This window comes from Chrysochloris asiatica, unplaced genomic scaffold, assembly GCF_000296735.1.
Source record: "Chrysochloris asiatica unplaced genomic scaffold, ChrAsi1.0 scaffold00041, whole genome shotgun sequence".
NCBI lineage: Eukaryota > Metazoa > Chordata > Mammalia > Afrosoricida > Chrysochloridae > Chrysochloris > Chrysochloris asiatica.
In genome coordinates this window covers 9,004,655-9,023,408 of record NW_006408559.1, presented here as the reverse complement: position 1 = coordinate 9,023,408, position 18,754 = coordinate 9,004,655, and the positions used below count along the sequence as shown (strand labels likewise).

Genomic DNA, 18,754 nt, shown 5'->3' with positions numbered 1-18,754 from the left:
CTAGTTAGGGGTCTTCCTCTCTTTCTCTCACCCTCCATCTTACCCAGCATGACATCGTTCTCTAGCGACTGTTCCCTCCTGACAATATGTCCAAAGTATGAGAGACGAAGTTTAGCCATCTTGGCCTCCAAGGAGCACTCTGGCTGCACCTCTCCCAAAACAGATCTATTGGCTCTTTTGGCAGCCCATGGCACTTTTAGTAAATGGGATCAGAGTGAAAACAGCAATTCCCACGATTAGCGAAGCTGTGTTATGTGTGAGCTTCCTATTCTCACTACATAACTAAACGCAGTAATATAAATGGAACAAAAGTCTTTAGACACCACCCCACACCATGCTCCCGTATTAGACAGGTACCTTGGAGAGCAGCAGTTCCTGTTGAAGCGGGTAAGAATGTAATCAATGCACTGGATTGTACATGCACAAACTACTGAACTAGGGTAGCTTTTGCTGTGTATCTGAAACCCTGGGGGTGTAGCGGTTAAGCGCTCAGCTGTGAAACAGAAAGTCAGTGGTTCAAACCCATTTCATGGCACTCAGCTCCCTAAAGGCTGGCAGCCTTGCATACCCTCTGGGGCAGGTCTACTCGGCCCTACAGGGTTGCAATGACTTGGAATCAACTCAACGGTAGTGGGTTTGATTTGGGGTTTTTGCTGTGCATATTCTCAACAACTACAAGATAAATGAAAGTTAGAAAGAAAAATATTGTACTAGATAAACAGCCTGAACAACAAAATAATCAAAACAAAGAATCTTACTAGATACAGACATGTAGCCTGAATAACAAACAAAATGATCAAAACAAAGGATGTAAACTTCAAACAAGCATCCACTCTGGCTACAACATAAATGAAAGGGTTTCCCATTTCCAGTTACTTGTACTACAGCGCCCCAGTGCTCCTCGGAAGCCGGGGTGGCCAGACGTCATCTCTCATGCGTCACACATATTATCAGAATGGACAACCCCTGAGAAGGATATCATGGTTGGTAAAGTGGAGGGTCGGAGAAAAAGAGGAAGACCCCCGCCCCAGGGACATGGCCTAGCACAGTGGCAGCAGCAATGGGCTCAAACGTAGCAAAGATTGTGAGGTTGGCCCAGGACTGGCCAGTGATTCGTTCTGTTGTACACAGGGTGGCTATGAATTGGTATTGACTCGATGGCAACCAACAGCAACAACAGAGCTTCAAATAAGCACAGGACTCTCAAGAAATACTGAATAGCACAATCCACTTCATTATTTTCTGGGACTTCCTTCTGATATCATCTTATGACCAACCAGTTCAGTGATTCGCAGGAACCCATTCTTTGATTCTGTGTTTTAAAAGGTTCTGCCTACTATCAAACATGCATTAAACAATTCACTCTTCCCATTTCTTAATCAAAGGTACACAGCATGAACAAAAGAGCTTGTTAAGTGCTACCAAGTCGGTTCTAATTCATAGCAACCCTGTATAGGATTTCTAAGAAGCAACAGCCGACCTTGTGGTTAGCAGTCCAGTGCTTACAGAGCCACCTCAGGACTTCATAAACACGCTACTCTAGTATAATTACACCCCAAAGCAAAGCACTCCGTATCTTTGCCTAGAACACCTCATTCTATCTGGCTAATGAGAACCCCACCTTCCAATGAGGCCTGAAACAGGCCTTGGGCAACTCTGCTTAACCCTGTGTCTTACTTCATTCAACCCAGGGAATCTGACCGATGCTTTCTGTGACACACAACATACTGTGTGACAACTCACTTGGGGGTTAAAAGTGGTGGTGGTGTATGTCGTCATGTCGGTCCTGACTCATAACCTGTACAGGGTTTCTGAGAGCAGCTGGTGGATTTCAACTGAGGACCTTGTGGTTACCAGTCCAGTGCTTATCCTACAGAGCCATACCAGGGCTCGGGATTAAGAGGAACTGTGGTTTAAATAGCCTGTCCTCATGGCTCAGTGGTTGCCGAAAGGAGCCAGAAATGCCCACGCTCCCACGTGCCCAATGAGACGTCTAGAGGACACAGCTACAGGGAACCCGGGGCTGGAAGCGTCAGAAAGATTAATGATGGTAAATGGCAACTGCCGATTTTTGTGGGGATCCCTTTTTAGATTCTCAGGTCTAGGCAATGACTGTTCACAAGTTTACCAAGTGAAATCTTCTCTGCACCAAGGAACACATCAGGGAAACATGACTGATGACTGGAGTTAATTATCTTTCCTGATGTTTTCATGAAAGGCTTGAAAATAAGGCTAAACCACAAACACGATATACAGGTTAGCGAAGCCTGTGCAAACCCTGATATTTCAGAACCTATAATGCTTTCCCGTCCGAATGCCAAAGGACAATGGAGACACCAAACCAGGCTCCAAGTGTTTTCAAAATGGGCTCTTGTATCTCAACGTCCCAATACATTTGGTGACTCTCTGATCGGCAAATATTGCCCTTCTTCAATCTTACCACCAACATTTGAACCTAGTTTTTCAGGTGGCAGCCTTAAGAAGCACACCATGCCCGTACCATCTCGATCCTCGGTGCTTTGTTCTAGAAAGCTGATGTCGAAGCAATACAGGAGAGCCATGAGAAGAGCCAGGTTCACCGCATCCAATGCGCCATTGGCCTCAACCGTCACTCTCTCCAGGTGCCCAATCAGGAGAAGAGTGTCATCTTTGCCTAATGGTGACTGGCACGCCCAGGAAAAAAGGCTTTCTGCCAGGGACTGCCGGCACTCCTTGATGAGGTCAGAAACCTGGAAAGCAACAGGGCTGTCATCACTACAGATGCACTGAAACGTCATTTTGTCTCATTTCTAAAGGCTGCTCCAGTAAGCTTGTCTGAATCCACACAGGAACCTAAACTCTCACCAAAGGAATTCTGAGCAAAGAGTACTGTTCAGTCCTCAGTCCTAAATCCCAACCTCCTTCCTGGAGTGACCAATGCCTTCAAGACCTTACTCCAGAAGTACAACTAGAAAGGTACGGGAGTGACAGAACTGCAAGTCAATCTCGTGGCACAGCTGCTGACACACTTTCATATGCATTAGTGCTTTGCCTCAGCCTTTTCTAGTAGAAGAGTCAAAGGGTTTGACAAAGACAACCCGCGATGCATGTCATTAAACCCTTGCCTCTTTGCGGTGTTTTTCACTGCCCAGGCCTCTCTCTCGCTGTAGTTTCTCAAACTCATTGTTCACATCAATCTGTGACACCAGGGTAAGGATTTTATAAGTCAATCCTTGCTCCATCAGCTCATCTGTAAAACGCGTTGTCATGGAAACCAGTTCTGGACTGTAAAGAAAAAGACATCAGATCAACACAGCCATAATCAACAGTTGTCTCTAATGAGCATACTCGGTTGTTTTACCATGATGGTGCATTACTGCAAGCCACCAGGATAAATTATAAACTAGTTCACGCTATCATTTCTAAATCACTGAGCTTCAAAAAATGTCTCTGCTGAATAACCACATCGCTCTTTATTGGTACACAAAACAAAGCAGATCTGAAGTGTCAGGTCACTCTTGGCATAAAGTGAGAGCATCTATCACCTTGTTGTCTGTAGTTTACTTAAATCATACATACTCACTGCCACTGAGCCAATCCCAACTCTCAGCAAGCCTACAGAGGACTTCCAAAGACTAAATCTTTACAGGAACAAATAGCCTCACCTTTCTCCCTCGGGGCAGCTGGTGGGTTTGAACTGCAGACCTTGTGGTTAACAATCCCGTGCTAATCTTACAAGTGCCATCAGAGCTCCTTGTTATACACAGTAAGGGAAATTTTTATTTCAAAACCGATTAATTATTCAAATAATTTCTAAATAACACCTGAAACCTTAAGAGGCAAACAGACCTGAGTTCCAGGGTCCATGTCTTTCCTCGTCTAGACTGTATCAGGGTTTTCAGGGAGTTGGCAATGCATCGCTTTCCATCCCAGTATAAAAGAACAGCTACCAATCCTCTGGTGAGACCAGGAAAATGTGGCTGTTGGTGCTCTCCTAAAACAAAAGTTAAAAAAAAAAAAAAAAAAACATAGTCAAGAAACATACATATATTTAGGATGAGACAAAAAATCATGACACCACATAGCCACAGAGGACTAGAGTGGAGAGTGAAGCGTCCAGCTGATAAGAAAAAAGGGTATATGCATAAGAACACCCACACTTGCAGATAATACCCACTTGTCCTAGCTTCAATGACTGGATGATCAGAGCTCAACCAGAAGTAAAAAGAAGAGGAAAAAAAAAAAAAGTATTCTCATACAATTTGATGAACTTGACCTACACCTATGGAAGCAGTAGCTCAAAAGAGGGAATAAATCCCTACAGGAAGAATCATTCCCTCCCCCTCCACACACAGAGTAGACAGGGATGGGCAACTTGGACATTGGCTACCCAAAATGGGGGGTGGGAGGCTACAAAGGCAAGAAGTGACTGGCTTACAAGCTTTCAAGAGGGAACCTAGATTCAGAGGGCCTGGAGGAAGGTAGAATCTCCAGTGAGTAGTATTCAATCTGACTAGGCAGGGCTGATGCAATGAACTGCAGACGGGTCTCTTGTGATACAATAGTGAATAATTGTTATCAGGACTGATTGTGAGGTAGACGTTTTATAGCAAGGAGAGGAGTGATTAACTTTTCAGTCTAGGAGCGGAGGTCCCTGGGACCATCAAGGGAGAAGAGCGGAGAGCAGGACCCTACCCAGAAAAGCAGTGATGCCAGAAATGGAGGCAGAGATGATGACATGGAGCGATGGAGCAGCTGGAGACTTTAGATCCAGAGAGGGAGAGCGATTGTGTGCTGAAGACCTGGGGGGCACGGGGGGGCAGGGATTGCAAGGTATACCCTTTGGTTGGTTGATGACACATGGAAGGGATTATAACCATGGCAATGAGACGATATACGATAAAATGAATGTAAAATTAATGTTCTCCCATGTAAACTATCACATAATTCACAATAAAACATTTAAGAAAAAAAAAATCACGACACCAAAGTTGAGTCCAAAGATTCTCACTGCTTCCGGGATAAGGGCTTGGGACGTGTACACCGGTACTGTGCCTGGCTGCTGACCAGAAGGTTGGAGGGCTGAGTCCACCAGAGGCACTTCAGAAGAAAGTTCTGGATATCTTCTTCCAAACAACAGTCACCAACAGCTCTTTGCAGCACACTGACACCCCTGGGGGCACCATGAGGTTGGGTCTGCGTGTCCTCTACCTGAAACGTCCATCCACTCACTGTCCTACTCCTCTGTTAATAGACTCAAGGTGCTGCACAACTAGGACCACACAGAACCGCCACGCTCCAAACTCCTGCTACAACCTCATCCACAACTCCCATATGCTGAGTGAGAATCCTGCCTCACAATGAGCCTGCCAATCTATTCAGCACATGCTTTCCTCTCGTGTACATGAAATCTCTCAAATATCCGGAAGTGACATCCCCTAGTCTTCTCTGAAAATTATAACCTTTTCTTATGTTTCACATTCACACACTGTTTCAACTCTCTCCTCTGAGTGGGTACCATCTTGTCTTTAGACCTTTCTCCATGTCTGACTGTCATTTTGCTTCGATATCTGTTCTGTTCTTCTGAGAAAAAGACTATGTGTGGTTATTTGTAGATGATCTTCTCTAACCCTGCTGTAATCAGTAACATCATGAAGGGCTGTGTGATTTTAGTAAGTGAATTTGTTCCTGATCAAGAACGTGAAGGAACAGCTGATTGGCAAGAGTGAAGCAGGTGGCCTATAATTTCAAAATTATACCGAATGTCTTGTTCAAGTTTGGGTCCAAGTAAATTTTATCCTAAATATGAAATGTCACTGTCTGTAACATCCGCTGGGAAGAAGGGAAATAAACTATTACTGAAAATAGTAATTTGTTTTAATAAGAAGGGAACCCCATCATAACTTAGGAACTACCTGTAGCACTGGAATGCTAACCACCAAGTGGGCAGTTCAAACCCACCAGCCACGCCTTAGAAACTCCAGTTAGGGTTGCTGAATCAGAACTTACTCTACAACACTCCCACAGGGAACATTTTCACTGGGTTCTGTTGAAGTACTTCAGCTGCACACAAGAGAGTGGAAGGAATAGCGCTCTTCCCAGTCTTGTCCCTACTTTCGTGTCACCCTCCCATCGGTGACCATGGAAACCAGTTCCTGTTTATCCTTGAAGATGTTGTCCATGCATTTACAAGCTCTTACAAACACGAGGATGTTGGTGACACGATGATTAAAGCATGATGGCAAGCTAAGGTTGGAAGTTCAAACCCACCAGTCATTCCGAGGGAGAAGACTGTAGCAGCCTGCTTTTGCAACGTTGACAGCCTTGGCAATCCCATGGGACAGATCTCGGTCCTGAAGGGTGCCTGTGAGTCAGAACCAAGTCCAGGGTAGTGGACTGGGTGTACACGCTGTTCTGCATAGCATTTTTCCTACTGACCAATCTGGGCATCTTGGGGACTGCTCTTTTTAACAGTGACAGTACAAGTAGTCGCCGACTACCTGCTTTTGTTATGACAAACTGTCTTTTTTTTTAAAGTACATTTTCTCATTAATACTATGTACCACGATGTTGTAGCACATCATTTTGATGTTTCCATTCTCAATGCTCACTCATTAATGTTCAATGTTAAGGCTTTGCACATTACCACGTAGCAGGCTACAAAAACAAAAGATAGGAGATTTCACGCACATGCAAATGGAGCCCGCTGCAAATCAGAAACTCCCTATATGTAGCTGTACAATCATTTATCTGATACTCTAAAGAATGTTTAGAGTGTGTCACATCTACTCCATCCCAGTGAACATATTTGCATTATTGTATGTAGATACTCCTTGTGTGGTACTATAGGAAAAACACTGGACTACTAGTGTGGTGCTATGCGTTAATGAGCTAGACTGCAAAGTCAGTTTGAACTGTGCAAGGTCAGCGGTTCAAGCTCACCAGTCACTCCTCGGAAACCCTATACAGGGTCACCATGGGCTGGAACCGACTCAACAGCACTTAGCAACAACAACAACAACAACTAACTTCAAAGGAGTCCTAGGGGGGCACTGCAGATGAATGCGCTGAACTGCAAGGTCAATTGGAACCACAAGGCCAGTGGTTCAAGCTCACCAGCCACTCCAGAAATCCCATACAGGGTCACTGTAAGTCAGAACCCACTGAACGGCACTTAACATCTAACCACAAGGTTCATGGTTCAACCCCACCAGCTGCTCCTCAGAAACTCTACACAGGGTCACTATGAGTCAGAACTGACTCCGGGGCACTTAACAACATGGGTGTGAAAGGCTACAACCCTAGAGAACACCTTTGCTGAATTTAAACCATTCAGTGGCACCGTGTTCTGTTAGAACGACGGCCTCTTGATCTGTGTGCAGGGTCTTCATGAGCACAAGCAAGTGTTCTGGAATTCCCACTGTCCACAGTGTTGTCCAGAGCTTGCCATGACTCACACAGTCGAAAGCCTTTGCAGAGTCAATACAGCCCAGGTAAACATCTTTCTGGTATTTTCTTCTTTCAGCCAAGATCCATTTGACATTAGCAATGATAATCCCTTGTTCCACGTCCTCTCTGAATCCAGCTTGAATTTCTGGCAGCTCCCTGTTGATGTACTATTGCAGTCATTTTTAAATTATTTTCAGCAAAATTTTACTTGCATGCGATATTAATGATATTATTTGATGATTTCACCACTACATGTTCAATCTGTATGCTGAGAAAATAATCCGAGAAATTGGATGAAGAAGAAAGTAGCATCAGAATTGGAGGAAGAGTCATTAACAAGCTGCAATATACAGATGATAGAACCTTGCTTGCTGGAAGCTTCTTGTTGTTTGTTGTTAAGTGCCGTCGAGTCGGATCTGACCCATAGCAACCCTGTATAGGGTTTCCAAAGAGCGACTGGTGAACCTGAACCACCGACCTTGTAGTTAAAATGGCTTTACAGTCTAGCGCATTAACCCACACCACCACACTAGATGATAGAACCTTCTTGCTGGAAGCTTGTTGTTGTTGTTGTTGTTGTTGTTAGGTGCCATCAAGTCAGTACCGACTCATAGCGACCCTATGCACAGCAGAAGGAAACACGGCCCGATCCTGGGCCAACCTCACTATTGTTGCCACGCTTGAGTCCATCGATGCACTGCTACTTGGCCAATCCATCTCGTTGGGGGTCTTCCTCTTTTTCTCTGACTCTCAACCTCACCAAACATGATATCCTTCTCCAGCATCTGGTCCCTCCTGACAATATGTCCAAAGTATGAGGACTTAAATAACATCAGGCTAAGTAGAGAAAAGACTGAAATTGCCAAAGACTTCAATTTGCTTGGATCCAAAAATCAACTGAAAGCAGTCAAGAAATCAAATGACGTATTGCATTAGGCTAATCTGCTGCACAAAACTTCTTTAAAGTGTTCAAGAGCAAAGCTGTCAGTTTGAGGACTAAGGTGCGCCTGACCCAAGCCATGGTATTTTCAAAAACCATCTATGCACGTGAAAGTTGGGACAATGAATAAAGAAGACTGCAGAAAAATTGATATATTTTAGTTATGGTGCTGGAGAAGAATATTAAGAGTATCATGGACTCCCAGAAGAACAAAGAAATCTGCATTGGAAGAAATGCAGCTAGAATGCTTAGAAGCCAGGATGGCAAGGCTGTGTGTCTCTTCCTTCGGATATGTCATCAGGAGGGAGTAGTCCCTGGAGAAGGACATCATGCTTGGTAGAGTAGACGGTCAGTGAAGGAGAGGAAGACTCCCAACAAGATGCACTGATACCATGGCAACAGTAATGGGCGCAAGCATACCAAGTGTTGAGGATGGCGCGGGCCTGGGCAGTGAACAGGGTCGCTATGCATTGGCACCAACTTGATAGCACCTAACAACAACACATGTTGTTGAGAGACTTTTAGTTTCAGTTCTAACATGAGTTACTATGCCTCTTAAAGGGCTTCAATATTGTGTTTTTAAAAACTCTTTTGATAAAGTGGTTTCAAAGTGAAATTATATATTGTTCAAACACTGAAAACAATATCATTCAATGATATGCAGCAATTAGAAAACATTGATTAGGAGTAAAAATCATCAAAATGGAGGCAATTTAAGATGCATAAAAATGCCAATCCTAGGCATCATAGGAGTCCAGTGCGGCGCTATGGGTTAATGCACTAGACTGCAAAGACAGTTTGAACCGTAAGATCATTGGTTCAAGTTCACCAGCTGCTCCTTGGAAACCCTGTACAGGATCACTATGGGTCGGAACTGACTCAACAGCACTTAACAATAACAACAACAAATAATCATAACCACACACAGATCACGTGAGAAATTAATTCACTCTCACTCCTAGTCCTTTGTTGTAGTTGTTAAGTACCATGGAGTCAGTTGCGACTCATAGTGACCCTACACAGGGTTTCCGAGGCTGCAAATCTTTACGGGAGCAGAAAGTCTCATCTTTCTCTCTCAGAACAGCTGGTAGTTTTGAACAGCCAACCTTGAGGCTAGCAGCACAATTCGTAACCACTACACTACCAGAGCTCCTATGGGCCTAACAAATTAGGGGTCATCCTTGAGTCTTTCTCTCACTCCCCATATCCTTGGCAGCACACCACCTCTAAAACATGCGCCAACTCTGACCACGTCTTTGCCTGCACTGCTATCTGCTCCAATCCACCACCCCTCACCTGTATTGTGGTCTTCCGTCTTCTAACACATCAATCCACCACTCCTCACCTGCACTGTTGTCCTCCGTCTCCTAACACATCAATCCACCATCCCTCACCTGCACTGTGGTCCTCTGTCTCCTAACACATCAATCCACCATCCCTCACCTGCACTGTGGTCCTCTGTCTCCTAACACATCAATTCACCACCCCTCACCTGCACTGTGGTCCTCCGTCTCCTAACACATCAATTCACCACTCCTGTCCACCTCGCCATCCTGCTTTATACACTAGCCCAAAAAATCGCATCAGAGTTAGATCAGATTGCATATCTTTCCTGCCTCAAGCCACCCATCAACTTCTCACTGCAATGAGAACAAGGTCCACGTGGCTTTGAGGGCCTACGAGATGCAACAAGATCTGATCCTGCAGCCCTCTCACCTTCCTCCCTCATGCTACAGCCTCAGTGCTCACGTCAGGCTCTGCCATGTCTTTGTTCCTCTTCAAGCACGTGCTGCAGGCTGTGGCTGGAATGCTCGTCCCCTAACATTCTACATGGCTGGTAGCTTCTCATCAATCGGGTCAAAGGTCAGATGACCCCAGGTCAGGGAGGCCTTGCCCACATGCAGCTCCCCACTCTCACTCTCTCCCCCCTTGCCTGGTTTGACTTCCCTCCTAGTACCCCGGAACATGGAAATGATCTTGGATTTGGCATATTCATCACCTGCAAAAAGGAAATCCATACAAGCAGCGTGAGCGCTTCACACCACAAAGCCTTTGTGAGGCCACCAGCTCTTCTTGGCTAGTACATCACTGTATGGTTACGACATTCGTTACCTTTTCACAGCCCTGACGACGGTAAAATGAAGCCTTCCCATCAAAGACAAGAAGAAAATATGTTCCTCTTTAAAAGCAAGAAATACAACCCTTAGACGACGTTGAGAGGCGAAAAAAAATGCTATTTTATAATTGCATGTGGTTTCACCAAAATTCCATTCAATGTGAACCTACCGGCAAGGAGAAGCTCTACAGCTGCCAGCTCCCCTATCTCAAAGAGGCCGCTAAGGATAAAGGCTTCCTTAATGAGCTGCTCCGGAAGAAGGCGGGTCCCCTGTTGGCCCTGGATGGCAACTCCCTCTGTACTGGCTTTCTGGACCTTCTCATGTTGTTGAAGATTTTTTGGCTACAATTGTAAAATGTAAATAAATAATGTCATGTCATGAAGAGTCAATTGGAGACACAGTTGGCAAGGTTACACACACAAGTCTTCCTATCAGATAATGGAGAATTAGACCTCTATCAGCGAACGTTTAAGGAGCCCTGGTAATGCAGTAGCTTCCGAAGCTGGGCTGCCAGCCACAAGATCCACCAGTCACTCCACCGGAGAAAGATGAGGCTTTCTGCTCCCACAGAGATTTATAGCCTCGGAAACCCTCTACAGGGTCACTATGAGTTGGAGCTGAATCGATGGCACTGAACAACAACCTCCTTCTTGGATTCCTGGTATGGCGTTGTAGGATCAGCATTGGACTGCAAACCACAAGGTCAGCAGTTCAAACCCACCAGCTGCTTCTCAGAAACCCTATACAGGTATGCTATGAATTGGAAATGACTCGACAGCACTTAAAACCAACCATCACCAACATCTCTTTCTGCTAATCTCTGAACTATAAAATGGTGAGAAAACAGAAAATAGTATACTATTTTCAAGTTTCAAAGGAACTTTTTCAAGTCTCCATTTAATAAATAAAAACAACATGTTCTTCAAATAGGAAATAACAAATAAATTTATGAATTGCTGAACTAATTAATTAGTAAAGTTAATGATAGTTTACTAACACATTATTTAAAGTATGGTCTTTCCCGGAAAAGACTTATTTGGTTCCAATATTTAACAAATGACCTACAGCATAGAATCACTAAAATATCTTCATATTTTGTTGGAGATGCTGGTGGTGTTTATGTGCCGTGGAGTCGGTTCCGACTCGTAGCAACCCTGTACAGGGTTTCTGAGGCTATAAATCTTTGCAGGAGCAGAAAGCCTCATCTTTCTCCCACGGAACAGCTGGTAGTTTCGAACTGCTGACCCTAAGGTTAACAGCCCGATATGTAATCACTACGCTACCTACCAGAGCTCCTTAATATTTTAGAGCTTCTAAAAAGACCAGCAAATCATTTACATTAACTCATCCATTACAGATGAGCAAACTGACATGCAGGTGAGTCAAATGACTTGCGTGTGGTCACCTGATGCCCCAGTGATAGGCCAAGATGAGGGTTCAGCTCAACAGCCCCCCAGGCTAAGGCTCCTTCTACTGCACCTTTAGAGAAAAAGCAAAAAGGTCTTTTTCTTAAAACAGCTCTCAGAAGGTCCTGTTAGTATAAAAGAAAAAGTGTCAAACCGCAAGCGGCGAGTATCCAGTAGGAATCTCCTCCACTGAAGCACTCTACTGTTGGCTGCAAAGGATTTCAAGATGCAGTGATGGATGGTACCCAAGTGTTCATTATTCATCAGCTCAGTTTACTGGCTGTGTGCCCTCAAATGGGTTCCAACTAACAGCAAACCAACATAGTGTTTCTGAGGTTGTAAATCTTTTACGGGAGTAGAAAGCCTCATCTTTCTTCTACGAAGGCCCTGGTGGACTTGAGCTGCTGACCTTGCTGTTAGCAGCCCAACACATACCCCATCACTACACCACCTTGGCCAAGCTTACAGAACTTGTATAACACAGAGCTGAAATGCTGAAGGCGACCTGGAAATATAGTAACCCATCTTACTAAGCTCAGACGCTGATTAACTTTAAGTCAGAAACTCCAAGAAGGAAAATAGTCCTGGAAGGCACTCAACTTCCTGCAGCATATTCAGATACGACCAGGTTTCTCTCCTAGTTACGGGGATCAAATGAGAAGAATTGCTGCTAGGAAAAATAACACTCTTAAAGAAAACTTGAATCCTGGAGTAGAGCAAATAACATATTTTGTTTACATGCATGAAGAGTTTAACTTGGTCCTCTTCATTCTTTAATAAAAAAGCAAACTAAGAAAATTTCCTACTGGATTTTTGAACAGTGAGATGAAGTCAGGCTTGTGTTTCTTCAGAATCATATCAAGCAGGTGAATAGCTTCAGGTTGTCTTTTCCAAAGAGCATTCCCCACCGTTTGCCAAATGTCCTTATAAGGACCCCACAGGCTAGCAGCTGAAAGACAAAATAAAATAAAGTCATCATTAAATAAAACACACATCTGAAGCAATGTAATGTTACATTCTACACATTTCAATCACACTCAACACTACTTTTATAAACAGAGAGCTCTATATACAAATCAAGGAGCCCCAGTTGGACAAAGGGTTAAGCGCTTAGCTGCTAAGTGAAGATCTGTGGTTCAAGCCCACCTACCGGCTCCAGGGGAGAAAGAACTGGCAATCTGCTCTCGGTGAAGTTCACAGAACATCCCCCGGAGACGTTCTGCTGTTGGAAACTGACTGAACAGCATTCAGTGCCGTGGAGATGATTCTGACTCATAATGACCGATCGGCAGAGGAGACCCGCCCAATAGCATTGTCAAGGCTGAAAAAGCTTTATGAAGCAACAGCCTCATCTTCCTCCCATGGAGCAGCTGGTGGATTCGAACTGCTGACCTTGTGGTTAGCAGCCAAATATTTAACCCACAGTAGTACCATGGCTCCCCAAGAAGCCTGTTATTGCTATTGTTAAGTGCCATCAAGTCAATATTGATTCATAGTGGCCCTTTATAGTTTCCAAGGAGTGGCTGGTGGGTTTGAACCACCAACCTTGCGGCTAGCAGTTTAGTGCTTGGCCCACAGCATCACACTAAGACTCTATACTCCTGTATAATGAGACATGAATATAAGACCACAGTGTATTCTCCATCACTTTATCTAACTGAATATAAAGTAAACGGAGCCCGGATGGTGCTGTAGGATGAGCAATGAGCCACTAACCACAGGTGGGCAGTTCACAGACCCACCAGCTGCTCCGCGGGAGAAAGATGAGGCTGTCTCCTCCCGTGTCAAAAGCCCCAGGCAGGATCCCTATTAGGTGGTGCAGACTCACTGGCAGCACAAACACATAAAGAAAAAGATACTCCTGCTTCTTCTCTCTCTCCATTGGGTGGGCTGGTTGGCCACGGAATCCACTGAGGAGAGAAGACTCAGTTCTTCAGCAGCAGCCTACATACCAGATCAGAAGTGGTGCTGTGAAAACTTGTGTAGTATCTGCTGTGCTAACAGTGTGCTGTGGAGTCTGTTCTGACTCACAGTGAGCCTGGATAGGGTTTCAGAAAGCCTCATCTTTCTCCCACAGAGCAGCTGATCAATTTGAACTGCTGACCTTTTGGTTAGCAGCTCAGATCATAATCCACTATGCTACCAGAGCTGTTTAATATTTGCTGCTATTCCCCTCCACACAAAGAGTAGACAGGGATGGACAACCTGGACATTGGCTACCCAAAATGGGGGGAGGGATACAAAGGTAAGAAGTGACTGGCTTATAAACTTTCAAGAGAGAACCTAGATACAAAGGGCATGGAGGAAGGTAGAGTCTCCAGTGAATAGTATCCAGCTTGTCTAGGAAAGACTGATGAAATGAAATACAGGTGGGTCTCTTGTGATGCAATAGTGAATAATTGTAATCAGGACTGACTGTGAGGGTTGGAAATCTAATCTAGGAGTGGAGGTCCCTGGGACCATCAATGGAAAAGAACGGAGAGCGTCATCCTACCCAGAGAAGCAGTGAGGCCTGAGATGGAGGCAGAGAAGACAACGTGAAGAGATGGAGTGGCTGGGGACTTGGGATCCAGAAAAGGAAAGGGGCTGAGGACTGTGTGTGTGTGTGTGTGTGTGTGTGTGTGTGTTGGGGGTGGGGTGGGGGGGAGGAAGTCTTGCAGGATACATCCTTTGGTTGGGTGAGGATGCATGGACGGGATGGTAACTATGCCAATGAAATGACAGATGATAGAATGGATGTAAGAGTAATGTTCTCCCATGTAGCCTATCACACAATTCACAATAAAACATTTATTTAATTATATATATTTGCTGCTGTTGTTTGTTGTTAAGTGCCGTTGAGTCAGTTCCAACCCACAGCAACCCTATACAGGGTTTCCAAGGAGCGGCTGGTGAGCTTGAACCACCAACCTTGTAGTTCCAACCGACCTTGCAGTCCAGCGCATTAACTGGAAGCACCACACATATAATAGGCATTAAGTACTTTGAGATGCTGTGTGCCCTTGAGCTGATTCTGACTCATAGCAATCCTGTACAGGAATTTCAAGGAACGGCAGAGGCGGTAACAGGTAGTGGATGGTAGATCATGTCATTCAGCATGATTCCTAGATAGAAGCTGGATTCATCTGATACCAGAGAAAGGAACTTTCAACAGACCAAACCTAGACTGAAATCTCCCTTTTCTAGACTGACACTTGGGTATGCTCTAAGTCTGCATATACAGAGGATGACTATTTTTCTCTTATGCATGAATGTAGAAAATTCTTCATATTAAAGATGGAAGTTGACTTTTCTCCAGAATCAGTCAGCTTGCAATCAACTCCTATAGAATCAATACCTGTAAACATGTAAGAGGTGGCAAAAGAAAGGTAATACATTTTGTTCTTCTATTATTCTAGAGTTGTGCTACATTGTAAGCTCTGTGAAAGCACGATACCTTTTTTTTAATCTAATACCTGACTAGAATAGATATTAAAGTAATATTGGAAGTGAAGTAAAAAAAAGATAATCATGCTTTATATTGGACTATCAGCTAAACCTGGCTTTGCCACTGAAAACACAAACAAACAAAAAACTACATCCTTAGAAACTAAGTGACTAGAAGCAATGGGTCAGCTTGTCTACTGCAGGTTTCGCCTCTATACAACAGGAATGTCCGCTGCTTCACGGGGCGGAGGGGGTTCCATGAGACAGACTCTGGAGGTAAATCACACAACAGATTCTGGCACGCCGTGGCAACTCAACACATTCACGTTCATTTTCTTCCCTTAAAAATAATACTGATTATCCAATTGTGCTGTTAAGTGCTGTCAAGTCAGTACCCACTGATAATGACCCAGTATAGGTTTCTAAGGAGCGGTTGGGGGGTTTGAACCACCAACCTTGCCACTAACAGTCCAGTCCTTATGCTGCAACACCACACTAGGATTACGTAATGCTGGTTACGTAATGCTGTTGTTAAATACCGTTAAGTCAGTTATGACTCTCATAGCGACCCTGTATAGAGTTTCCAAAGAGTGGCTGGTGGGCTTGAACCACCAACCTTGCTGCTAACAGTCCAGTGCTTATACTACAATACCACACTAGGATTCCTGGTTATGTAATGTTAAGTGCCATCGAGTCAGTTCTGACTCATAGTGACCCTGAATAGAGTTTCCAAGGAGCAGCTGGTGAATTTGAACCTCCGACTTTGTGGTTCAAACAAACCTTTCGGTCCAGTGCTTTATCCCACAGCACCACACCAGGGCTCCTGGTTATTCAATAGAAGATGTATGTGTGACAGAGGATGAAAAAAGAGACTTTGTGCCGATGGTACAGGCTGCTAACCTCAAGGTCAGTGGTTGAAACCCACCAGCCGCTTCTCAGGAAAAAGATGAAGCCATCTACTCCTGTAAATACCGACAGCCTGAAACCCTCTGGAGCTGTTCTACTCTGTCCTATAGGGTAGCTGCGAGTCGGCAGTGGACGGTGGCTATGCTTGCTGGCTTCTCTGTTGTCTCTGAGATTACGGCATCAGTCAGTTGGCAGCTAAAGATTTGAAGAGTATGAAAAAGGTCTGAAGCAGTTTCCTGCTGTGAAAGGGACAGTGGTGACCAGCCTACCATGGAAGGACTGTCCAGTACTGCTAATGGTTGCTTATTCAACAACTAGGAGTCCTGGTGTGGCACTGTAGGATAAGCACTGGACTGCTAACCACAAGCTTGGGGGGTTCAGATTCTGCAGTTACTCCTCAGAAACCCTATACAGGTCACTATGAGTAGGAGCTGACTCCACGGCACTCAACAACATCAATACCAACAACTAGGAAGTCATGTAGGTGAAGTTCAAGTACAAGTCTTAAGACTCTATAACCAAATTTTTTGTATTCCCTTCTACAATTCTAAAATGTTTAATTAAAAAAAAGGTTCCCTGACTCCTGGATCTTAAAACTGTTTCTTTTTCATGTAGCCAATTTAAAGTTCCTGGCACAGGCTTTATTATACAAGGCATAATAAGGACTTTGGAACTGTTGGCGACACCTTTTCCTTTTTGCTTCAATGTTTAATGATAGTAACTTGGGATGAGTGCACACTAAAGAAATGTATATAATCACACATGTGGTACATAAGGCTTGCTTGTAAGTTTACATCTGGCTGGAAAGAAGGACAGCAACATCAAAGAAAGAGCTTCATTACTGTTACTAACATTCAGATACATGAAAATTCAACGTAATAAAATGAATTCGGCTGTGATTAAGTACTAGCGTGTAGTAGTTTAAGTGCCTAAAACTGGCTTAGAATCATTAGCTGTTTAATCATGGTGGAGTTACTAAACCTCTCTCAGCCCCTGTTTTCAAACCTGTAAAATGAGATATTTAAAAGCAGCCACCCCAAAGGTGCATCAAAGAGCTTAAATGAGATGATGCAAGTACAACATGTAGGCCAGTACCTGAGCTACAAATGCTCAACAGATACAAGCTGTCATTATTATAAAACAATCTCGCACTGTGCTTTTAAATGGTGTGGTTTACAAAACTCAGATCTAAACAACTTTTCAAGAGTATCAGTTCTGTGAAAAGCAGAGCCAGAACTTCTACTACCAAAAAAGCACTCAAAAAATAGAGAGCCAAAAGATTCCCACGATGGTGTCCTCTTGAGTTAATTTCCCTACAAAGATTTATCACGCAGTTTCTTAATTGTGCCCAAGAAGCTCAGCATAACTGGGTGTTACTGACATTCCCAGGAAGAACATCTAGGTTTCCAGAGAAGCCCCGCCCACATGGGGCTGCTGACACCTGGCCCCGCCCACTAGGTGCCGGTGAAGCACCCCAGGATTTGTGACAAAATGAACCCAAAATTGAAACGTCCTCGGGGGAAATACCGTCCTGGATTGAGAATCACCAAAAGAAGCTCCATCCCACCTCCTGAAATCTTTTACCACTCCTGAAATCTACCCCACCCCAGAATTCTAGGGCGCCAAAAGGATAGGAGCCTCCAAAGCCGGGCGGGCCACACCGTGAGCTGGAGTCCTCTGCTGGTCCCGAGGCAATCCCGCCGGAACACCTTCCGAATTGCAAGCTTCACTAATCAAGGGTCCTGACTGCCAGCAGGACACCCTACTAGGGACTCTGGAGCCTCCCTGTGGATCTAGGGTTCACGTTTACCAGGCTCTGCTCGTGTCTGAAAAACACCCAAGTTCCTTGGCCTCGTCGCTGGACAACTGACTACTCGTATCCTGGCAAAACCCGGGCCGAACACCAAAAGATGAGGGTTGGGGATCCAGGCTCGGTCCTGGACTGCGAGAGGCTGCACACCCAATTGCAAGGGGCTGAGCCGCACTGCCTCGACCCTCAAACGCTGTTCCAAAGGCTAGAGCCGCAAAGCCACACGCGCCATTCAAACTGGAGAGGGGCGGGACGCTGGGCCTAAACCCAGAGAACACTGGACACCGAGCACAAGTAGGAGCCTGGCCTCGGAGAAACCTCACTACCCGAATTTCTCCCTGAAGAACCGATCACAGCCCGGCCCGGCCCGGCCCAGCTGTTTCCCTTCTATCCCGGCCGCACTCACCCGAATTTACCGCCAACGGCGTCGCCATCTTGGAGGCGCACTAACGGAGCTCTCAGACCGCACGGAGGACCCAGACTGGGGTGAGGTTGCCCGCGTCGGCGCCTGAACAGAAAGGCACCACCCCGTCCCCTCCGAATGGTGCGTTCGGCCAGCCTAAGGGTGCAAAAGACTCGAAAGTGGGCTTTGGGGCACAGTGTTAATTTTTACCAGTATTATTAATCCCATTCAAATAAGGCAAGGGCAACCAGTTCGGAGACGTGAAGCTCTCCGCTTTACGTTCCTAGTGCAGTGTATCCTGGGACTCGTAGTTTATTC

At 45.0% G+C, this 18,754-nt stretch overlaps 1 protein-coding gene across 1 annotated transcript in view; it reads right to left on the bottom strand.

Annotated features, from left to right (window-relative positions):
* The window catches only part of NUP205 (nucleoporin 205kDa), a 74,555-nt gene extending 56,063 nt beyond the window's left edge, over positions 1 to 18,492 (bottom strand). The window contains exons 1-6 of the mRNA XM_006861156.1: positions 18,440 to 18,492; positions 12,698 to 12,840; positions 10,655 to 10,826; positions 3,829 to 3,973; positions 3,105 to 3,264; positions 2,501 to 2,729 (exon numbers count right to left, since the gene is read on the bottom strand). Of these exons, the coding sequence (XP_006861218.1) occupies positions 2,501 to 2,729; positions 3,105 to 3,264; positions 3,829 to 3,973; positions 10,655 to 10,826; positions 12,698 to 12,840; positions 18,440 to 18,467 (877 nt within the window). The 5' untranslated portion in view covers positions 18,468 to 18,492. The remainder of the gene's footprint in view (positions 1 to 2,500; positions 2,730 to 3,104; positions 3,265 to 3,828; positions 3,974 to 10,654; positions 10,827 to 12,697; positions 12,841 to 18,439) is intronic.
* Between the last annotated feature and the right edge of the window lie 262 nt (positions 18,493 to 18,754).